We start from the raw sequence: 10,068 nt of genomic DNA, 5'->3' as shown, positions 1-10,068 counted from the left end.
TCTTGTACGCTGCACAGACCGCTACTTTCTTTCACAGAAGTTTTATCCAAGGTTTTGTTCTTCGATTTAAGGAAAGAAAGGAGGGGAGGAAGGGAAAGAAAGAACTGAGGAAAAATAAGGAAGGAGAAAAATAAGGAAGGAAGCCAGGCAATACTATGCAGAATTGTACAGATTGGGAAAAGTTGACTTCACAGATGTGATAGCCACAACTTCTTTGCTTCTCTGTAACTGCAAGCGCCTGCCCTGGATCTCACCTGCAGGATTTAAAAATCAGGCATGAGTAAAAGGACAGCCAGCAAGCGGATCTGCTCACACCAGACCTGCCAGTGAGCTTAACAGAGGAAGACCCAACTTTGCTGCATTTGCAGGGACTAAATGATCCGGGCTCTGCTGGAGGGTGGTGGGCAGAGTTCCTCAAAACGGAGGCCCCCTCGTGCCCTGCCAGCTGCCGCTGGTACCTGGTTGCAGAGCTCAGAGGTGGGGCTCGCTGCTGAGCCGGGCTTGGCTGCGTGCCACGGGGAGAAAAGCCATCTCTCAAGGAACTGGGCTCAGTTCCACACAACTGTGTCCAAGCATGATAAAGCACTCATAAACCCAACAGCTTGGCGAGAAAACTGCTTATAAAGGCCATAAAGCTGCCCCCCCCCCCCCCTGGTTTGACAACACCTGGGTGACAGCCGGCCCCAAGCAGCCGCTCTGGGCACGGAGCCGCCTGCCCCGACGGGCGGCTGCTGCTGGCAGGGCGCTGGGCAGCGCGGCCAACACCTCTCCGCCTCCTCCCTCCTCCTCGTCCCGGTCCCGCTGCCGGGGCACCTCCCGCGGTGTTTACGGCTCAATGGAGGGCCGGGCCGCCGAGGGCGCGTCAGAGCGGGGCGGGGACGCGGGGCGGGGGCGGGCCGGGGTCGGTGGGGCCGGGCCGGGTGCGGGTGCGGGTGCGGTGGGTGCGCGCTGCCCCGCGGCTGCGGGGTCCGGGGGCGGCTGCCCGCCTGCGCCCCGCGGCATGGGGCCCGGGCTGCGGCCGAGCCCGCGGGGGCGGCGCTGAGCGAGGCGGGCGGCCCCCGCCGCTCCCTCCGCAGCCCCGGGGGGAGGAGGCCGGGCGGCGGCGGCGGCGGCGGCAGCCGGTGCCCGCGGGCGGCCGGGGCTCGTAGCGGCGGGGCTCGGGACCCGGAAGCAGAAGCGGCGCCGGGAGGCGGCTGGATGGGAAGGAGCGGCGGCGGCGGCGGGCGGCGATGGGGGAGCAGCAGAGCTCGCTGAGCGCCCCGCCGGCACCGGCCGCCGCCGCCGCCGCCGAGCCGCCGAGCCCGGCCGGGAGCCCGCGGGAGCCCGGCGCGGACGAGCCGCCGCTGCGGGAGGCGGCGGGGCCGGGGCAGAGCGGGGAGCCGCCGCCGCCGCTGCCCGAGCGGCGAGGGACCGGCGGGGACGAAGAGGAGGAGGAGGAGGAGGAGGCGGCGGCCGGGCCGGAGCAGCCGGCGGCCCCGGCGGAGGAGGGGCCGGGGCCGGAGGGGGGCAGCGGCCGCCGCCGCCCCCCCCGTCGGCACGTGTACTGCACCGTGTACTGCGTGGAGAACGACCGGCCCGCGGCACGCCGCGCATCGCCGCCCTCCCCCGGGGGCGGCGGCGGCGTCGGGCGGGCCCCGGCTCCGCTCCCGGCTCCGGTCCCGGTCCCGGTGCCGGTCCCGGTGCCGGCCCCGTCGCGGCGCGGGGTGGCGGCGGGCGGCGACCCGCTGGCGGCGGGCGGCAGCGTGGAGGTGGTGGACTTGTACCTGCTGCCAGAGCCCTTCTCCGGGCTGATCGCGGGGGACTTCGGGCCGCTGCTGGTGCTGAGCTGCCGCGTGTGCCTGGAGGAGAAGCCCGTCAAGCCGCTGTCCTGCTGCAAGAAGGCGGTGTGCGAGGAGTGCCTCAAGCGGTACCTCAGCTCCCAGGTACGGCCCCAGCCCCGGGGGAACGGGGGTACGGCGGCGGGCAGGGACCCCGGGGGACGGAGGGCTGTGCAGGCTGCTGCCTGGCCGCCGGTTTGCCAGCCGGAGTGCTGTTTCAAAGCGAAATCAGCAGCTTGAAAGCTAACCTCTGGCCTCGCTAGTGTTCCTAGGAGCTGGTTTAGCATCACAAAGCGCTCGGGCATTGTTTCCGCCACCGGCGTAGGCGTGCCCTGAACCCGAAGAGCAACGGGAGAAGTTGGGCGGGTGGGAAAAACCAAACCAAAGCGAGCCCTGTGCCGTACGCCTTCTCGTACGAGCTCGGGAGGAACACTTGCGACGTGCAGAGGGGACGTGCTGGGTGGCTGGTAGGATGTATTTCTACACCTGCTGGCCCCGGGAGCCGTGCCGGGGTGGTCCGAGCTCCAGCTGGACGGCATGCCTTGGGGCTGGATGGGCAGCTCCAGCTCCGTCGAGCACTATAAATAGATGGAGGCTCCTCTGAGCTGCAGCATCGCACGGCTTGGGACGTGCACGTGCCTGGCTGGGTGCTGACAAGCCTGCACAGCACTGGGTAATGCTGGTGACGTTTGTCCTAGCTAACACGAATCTCACCGAGGTGCTCATGGAACACCTTCATCGTGTTTAGGTAACTCATAAGGGCCTTACGTGGGAACTGATGGGGTGAGAGGAGCTGAGGATGTGCTTTTGTACATCTCCTGTAACACAGAAATTCAGGAACAGCTTAACAAGACTTCTGCACGCAGCCCTCTGTGCTTTGGTTTGGTTTGTAGTCAAGTGATGAGCTGGAAACTTGGAAAGTTTTTAGAGTACGTTGCCAATACGTGTTTGTGCCTCCTTCATATTTGCCACCGAGGTCATGTGTTAGGATATTGTCTCACTTTGGAGATTGCAAAGTGGTGTGACATGAAGGTATTAATCTTCAGCTCCTGTAGCTGCACACAGCCTGCTCTACATGTTGATATGATGAGCTGTGGTAGCTTTTTCCTCATTAAAACAAGTAGTAAAATATCTGGGGGAATGGCCTGGCAGTGTCTTCAGGCATTGCCCTCAAGAGACTTCCCTGTCACTGGAGGTATTCACAGTTGGGTTAGATGGGGCTTTGAGCAATCTGGTCTAGTGCAAGATGTCCCTGCCCATGGCAGAGGGGCTGGACTAGATGGTCTTTATGGGCTCCTTCCAACCCAAAGCATTCTGTGATCAAATCTGAATGTCTACAGTGTAGGCGTAAACACTGAATACATTTGGCTAGGCCCCTCTTTTGATCAGTGAAGAAGAGATGTTTTTAGAGTGTAACATGTCTAAAATAATTGAAATACCCATAAACACACATGTTTTGTCCCAGTTGTTTCCTTTGAGCAAGAAGGGAGGTAGGATCTCACCAGGCCTGGGAAGAAGGTGTACCAGAGCAAGATTCAGCCTCAAATCCAAAACAGTGTTGGTTCTGAGCTAAAGCAATACAGAGGATTGCTTACATTGACCCGACTGATCTATGTGATCTGGTATCTGAAGCTGTACCTAAGAACTAAGGTATAGCCTGGTTTTGTCTGGGCTCTTTGAGGGTGATCCAGCGGCTTGGTGGCTGGAACAGCTGCTGGGCTTGGGAGCCAGGTGAATACCCCATGAAGTGGATTTAGCATTGGCCAGCTGCTTTATGTACATACAGGGATGCTCTCTTCAAGGAAGCCACTGCTATTGCTGAGCACTCTGCAAAATTTATCCCAGAAGCTATTAAAAGGTCCACGTGGCAGATAGCCATATTGATACACGTAAAAGATGGAGCAGGGATACAAATGCAGAGAAAGAGAAGTCTGCAGCAAGTCAGGTGATCTTGAGATGGGGTTTCACGAAACGGTTTTGTGGACATACAGACTTCAGTTGCAGACGCTATGTTCTGGCCAGATAGAATTTTAGTTGCTTGATGTATTTGTTTGGGGAAAAGGGAAAACAAACACCTTCAAATATCCATGTATTTTTACCATATCTCCCTTTTTTTTGAGAAGAACAAGTGTTATTTCTTTGAGAAGAACAAGAAGTAATGTATCTTTCCTTCATGCTGTGGAAGGACCCTGTGACCTTCCAGCAGGCCGAGGGAGGTGATTTTCCCCCTCTGCTCTGCTTATGTGAGACCCTACCCGGAGTGCTGTATTCAGCTCTGGGGCCACCAGCACAAGGACATGGAAGTATTAGAATGAGTCCAGAGGAGGTCTGTGAAGATGATCAAAGGGCTGGAGCTTGTTCAGCCTGGAGAAGAGAAGGCTCTGCGGAGACCTCATTGCGGCCTTCCAGTGCCTAAAGGGGGCCTACAGGAAAGCTGGGGAGAGACTCTGTCAGGGACTGTAGTGATAAGACAAAGGGGAATGGCTTTAAACTAAAGGAGGGTAGGTTTAGATTAGATATTGGGAAGAAATTCTTCACTCAGAGCATGGTGAGGCCCTGGCACAGGCTGCCCAGAGGAGCTGTGGATGTCCCATCCCTGGAGGTGTTCAAGGCCAGGCTGGATGTGGCTTTGGGCAACCTGGTCTGGTGGGAGGTGTCCCTGCCCATGGCAGGGGGGTAGAACTGGATGGGCTTTAAGGACCCTTCCAACCCAAACCATTCTGTGACTCATCCTGAGGAGAGAGGGAAAAGGCCTGTCATATCAGAGGAATTTCTGGGAAGATGAGTGGAAAGACAGTATAGGATAAAAATAAAATCGTCTTTGAGACTTAGCAGTTCATTTAGTAATTTCCTTCCTAAGAAGAAAACTTAACAAAAGTTTGAAAAGAGTACATGCTGGAAAGCTGGTACTTCTCAAAAATTGTAACATTTTCAATTTGGATACAGTCAACTTTGTGTAGGAGTGTACCTGAAACTGATGGTAGGAGAGTGGCAGGAGAGATAAGAAACTGGAATGTGCGTTTAGGTCTGCTTTCTGTGTCAGCGAAGTAGCAAGCTGTGCCCTTTGTTTGAGAGGACACTGACTCCAAGTCTCTGGAGAAGGAGTGGTCTTTTATGCTGAAAATGTGGTGTATATTGGCAGAAGTGTAACACTTGAAAGATATTGTCTTTAATGTCTGTTTGTTTTACCCCTGAAGAAAGCTGGAGTCTCAATGATGGCTTCAGTGTGATTTCTGAAATGACGCTTAATGGAGTAGCAAAGTAAAAACCCTGTTAATGCCTTGTAATGTCTTCTGTGCAGATGTATGACTGCATCAAAACTTCAGCCTTAGAGCACTTTATAGATCAGAAAATCAACTGAAGCTTTAGGTGCTATTGAAAATGAGTTTATCTAGATGAAAATGCTTTGACTGCAGAGTTCTCTCCTTGTTTTACGGATGTGGCGGAAAATGGGGGCAATTGATTTAGGAGTGTTGCCTTGGGAAGGTCCTTGGAGGTCAAATCCAGTCTCTCTTATCACTGGCACCTTGCTGTGTAATCCCTTTCAAGGATTTAATGCCTGGTGTAGAAGCTTATCGGGTGAGCCAGCTCCCAGGCTGATCTGGAACCTGACTTGTAGTAAGTGGCATAATTTTACCTCTGCCTCAGTTCAGTTATTCTTTCTCTGGGCCTTATACTCACAGACCCCTCAGGGCTTTTTAAGTTCTGACTAAGAACACCACCTACTATTCTTTTACATAAATAAATAAATATACTGTATCATTTTGGACTCAGGGAAATCAAGGAAGGCATATGTATGTGTAGTAGGTTATTGTGAATGGGGTTGTAGTTTGGGGTAGAAGCGTAGGTCCTGCGGAGCCCAGCTGAGGTCACGAAAAGACCCACCTCCTGGAATGGATGCAGCCCAAGCTGCTCTGTGTTGGTACACTACTAGCTCACATGAGCGAGCACAAGTGTTTGGAGATGGCTGTGCTCTTTGAGGACTGTGGTGCTCACGGAGATGATCTTACTGGGTGCTTAGGAATGTGCCCAGTTAGGCAGGAGTCAGAAGGGCGAACGAACTGCTTCTTCAGCTGCTGGCTGTATGCTTCTACTGGTCCTTGTGCGTACAGCCTGTAACCTGGGGAGCAGGGGAAGAACTGGGGTGTTTGATCCCGCAGGTGTAGTGTTGCATTCACAATTCCTTCACTTCACATCTTCCTCTACGTTTAACATTGCACCAAACGAGGTTTATTCCAGAAGCTGTGTGCACACAGATTTGCTAAATGAGTGATTCACTTCCTAACCTCTCTTGTCTGCTTGTAAATCTGAGTCAGAGGGAGTATTTGTGCCTGGTTTTGCTTTTTGTGCTATGTGTGTCTGGGTGGGGGGTTGTTCAGAAATTTTCTGCGCAAATAGACTAATCGCCATAGGAAGAAATTTCTCGTAAGAAGAGAGGGTGAAACCTACAGTTTAACTGGGGTGTTATGTTTAACTTGTCCTGCATTGCTAAACAGGCTAAGGTTTATGTGTTTTCATCAATCTCACTCCTCACTTTTCAGTAAATATTGAATAGACCAAAATAGCATTTGCTCGTTCTAACATCTACGAAGTACAGTAAGTTATTAAATGCATGAAGATATATATAATAGTATCTGTACTTGTTTCACTTTTCTTATAAAGTCGCTGTAAATGTTTTATAGAAACCTTGGTGACTTGACTGCCTGCTCTTCTACCTCTGAACTGGGAAACTTGATAATCCAGTTTTGATCTTATGCTCATTAGCAATGCTCTATTTTGTAGATCTTGTAATTCTCTTGGAGAAGTAATTTCTTATATTAAAGGACTTTGGATGAGTTAATTTAAGCAGCCTACAAATCAGATATTGTGGTGCTTTAATTACAGGAATGCTAATCAGATCAGTGGATGTGGATAAATCGGAAGGGGATGTAGGGGCGAGGAGGGGTTGCGGCCGGCAATGCTCAGTGTCTGGCTGGCTTTGGTGGGACAAGAATTCTACTCCGCTCTCCTGAGTATGAAATGCAGGGTTTATCCTTCCTCTACCTGGAATCTGTTACTGGTTTTCCTTTGTCTGTGACTTGAGATCTTGTTTTCAACCCCTCTTTTTGGCGTGTGATCTTTCTGAAAGATGGGAGGGGAGGAAACAGCAGCAGAATGGGATTTTTATGTGAAGCATGTGATGATGAAGCTGTGCTAGCAAGCAGGAGAACTTAGGAGCTGGCTGTGTTGTTCAAAACTAGTACCAGCTTGGATCTGGAGGGACACGACACCTGTGCTCCTCTTCAGGTGTCTGATTGTATCATGTAAATGATATGTCTTCAAAGCCGTAGTCTGGCTGCTGAAGGAAACCAGGCAGCAGAAATGTAGACACCGAGTGCTGAATCATCTGATTGTTAATGAGCTGCTTTGGTGCTCTGACGCAAACCAGAGCTTGGGAAGGCCACTGTTATCCAGTGAGGGAGATCTGTGTTTGCAAGGGGTCTTCATCCCAAAATGTGCTCTAATGCTAGCTAGGGAGTTGCTGGGATGGCTGCAGACTGGAGAGGTGACAGCAGGTTGATCGATCACCTTTCAGCTAAAGTTTCAATAGCAGAGAGGTTTGCGAAAGAGGAACAGAGGTAAAGTAGGAGAAGAGAATATATTACTTGCTAGATTATAGGCTTTCTAAACCAAACCAGCCACTTCAGCCACTGTGAGGTAGATACTGCATTCCTGAGGAGGCGGAGTGGCAGATATACGTGGTCCCTCAGCTGTGGGTGATGTGTGAGTTACAAGAGTGCTCTGATTTTCAGCAAAAAACAGCTTTTGAAAATCTGTCCTCTGGGTTCCTGACATGTTGTATGCAGTAGCAGTGCTGAAATGCTGCTGTGCACCCAGCTGTCGTAGGAGTAGTACTGCAGTTCAGGATGTACCTTCAAGGTTGTAAGCATTAGTTTGTAAAGTTGTCTAGACGCATAGCTGAATTTCAGTCCCTCAGAGCATTTGTTCATGGATGCAGTGTGGGCCAATGCTTAGGTCTGAACCAAAGTCTTACAAAATTAAGCATTGCTACAAATTCACTTAAATAATTTAAGAAAACTGTTTTTGAGCAGTACTATTGAATGATAACACTGCCTAGTTGTCCTAGCACAAGCAGACCAAGGTACTCTCAAAATAACGCCACTTCGTGTGGTATGTCCCTTTCCTGTGAAAAAGTAGCTTCAAATTTACTCTATGTGGAAAGCTTTAAATTCCTGTTGTTTGGGTAAGTCTCTGCAAGATGCAGAGCTGGAGCATGTGCCCATCCTTAGCCATGCTATGGTGTAAGGAAGGGGAAAGCGAATGGATGTTCTTCGTAAAGCTAAGAATATTTCCAGTAAAACTCTGATCTACAGGATCGGAGATGTTGGGAACAGAAAAGGTATTGTTGTCGTCTTTGAACAATTCCAGGAAGGGTTCTGCTAATGCAGCAGTGCCTGAATTCCTGGGGTGAGGATAAATGGTGTCATGAAACAGCTGATGTTGATAGAAGAGTTGATTTTGAAGGCTAAAGGCATCCTATTAACATGGAATTGCAGTGGGAGGTGGAGGAGAACTGGGTTAATTTTGAGGAAGAGTTTCTTTGAAGCAGAAGCCCCATGTTTCAGTTGCCTCCCATACCCAGTGTGTTGAGGCTCATTGGTGCATGGGTGGTGAAACCAGGCTGGCACTGGGACTGGTAGGCAGGATGAGCCATGAGGAGATGGTGGCTCTGTGTCTTGCTCCCACTGCTCCTGCCAGGGGGTCCCAGGAGCCACGTCAGGCATAGACTTAGGCCAGGGATTTTAAAGTAAAATGAATTGAAAACTGAACTTTTGGGGTTTAATTGCCCAAACAATAAGGAATCAAGCAGTTAAATGGGGCTTGGGAAGGCCTTGAGCTCACCTCTGCCCCATTCTTCTGTTTCTCCACCCAGAGCAACTATTCTCCCAACTGCTTTGGGGCCTCTTGGCCCTTCATTCCTCTCTTCTTCTTGTACAAATATCTTGCTTCCTGCTGTCTAAACCAGCCAGGATCAAGAAAAGTCCATATCTTAAATGGCCAGGATGTAAGTACATTGTCAAAATGATTAAGAGTTGTAAGGGATGTGATTTCTTCAAAAGAATTTAGACTGGCAAAGAAGGGCATTACTTACCCACCCTGTTATGCTGGTTTATCTGTCTCTTAGTGTACTTTAGCTACTTGAACTTATCTTTCTGTTGTTCTTTTTTTAATATTCTCTTTAGGAGTTAATTCAAACAAACAAAGAACAGTTTGTTTGTTTTTTTTTTTTTGTTTGTTTTCTTTCTGCCAAGAAACAGTGACTTTTCCTGATACAAAAAAGTGACAATTTGTCTAGTGACAAAGAGGCCACTTAACTTTCAAGTCCATTCTTAAGTACCTGAAAAAAAAAATGGTAAAGCAAAGGAACAAGTGTGAAAATAGAAATAACAGCATTACTGCTGAACAGCTGGCTCTTAAAATGTATGTTTCTCTAGTGTGGCATACATATATTTATTGTGTAGGTAAATAAGCCTTAGGAGAGCCTTTGCTTAAGGTAACTGATGTAGATAATAAGGAAAAAAAAATCCTATTATAGAAGTTTCTTCTGGAGAAGAAAATTTTCTAGATTAACAATGCAGGAGGGCAGAAGTCGAATAGTTTAAGCCAGTTTCAGAACTGAAATTAAAAGGGTGTAAAAGCTGCATTTATCTTAAAATCTGTCTGACTGCTTCAGTTGAAGACTGGTATATATTTTCATTGACAAGCTTGTTGGGATGTACAGTTGCTCCTGTGTATTTACTTAATTGTGAGAAAGGCTGTGCACTTCCTAGATTACAATTTAATGAAAAGATCAAGAAGCTTCTAACACCATCACACTTCCTTTTCCTTATGTGTTTGCTGTGTAACGCATTTACAGAACTGCAAGTATGCCTTCTGTAAGGAATATGAGGCTGAAAGAAAGAAAGTATCTTTCTGCTTGCATGCACTTTTTTGACTGGTGTTTTTATTAAGTACTGTACAAATCATGCTAGATATTGTGGTAGAAAGCAGAGGGCACGAGGTTTAATTCTCCCAAACCTAGAAATGCTGATGCCATCAATCTACCATTGATGTGAGTAAATGACAGCAAAGGCAGGTACGTCTCTAGTTTAATGGGTTTGGCTCCCTGAACTCCTGGGAGTGGTGTACCAGCTCAGGGTAGGATGGGGATCTGAATGACTCTGTGCCTTCAGCTGGTAGGAAAGGGAAG

The 10,068-nt window shown here is 49.9% G+C and overlaps 1 protein-coding gene across 1 annotated transcript in view; it reads left to right on the top strand.

The window, feature by feature from the left end:
• Positions 1 to 883: 883 nt before the first annotated feature.
• The window catches only part of RNF217 (ring finger protein 217), a 61,619-nt gene continuing 52,434 nt past the window's right edge, over positions 884 to 10,068 (top strand). Inside the window, exon 1 of the mRNA XM_068677536.1 lies at positions 884 to 1,922. Within this exon, the coding sequence (XP_068533637.1) occupies positions 1,230 to 1,922 (693 nt within the window). The 5' untranslated portion in view covers positions 884 to 1,229. The remainder of the gene's footprint in view (positions 1,923 to 10,068) is intronic.

This window comes from Anas acuta, chromosome 3 (genome assembly GCF_963932015.1).
Source record: "Anas acuta chromosome 3, bAnaAcu1.1, whole genome shotgun sequence".
Lineage (NCBI taxonomy): Eukaryota > Metazoa > Chordata > Aves > Anseriformes > Anatidae > Anas > Anas acuta.
The sequence above is the reverse complement of the archived record's forward strand: the minus strand, read 5'-3'. Positions and strand labels throughout refer to the sequence as shown.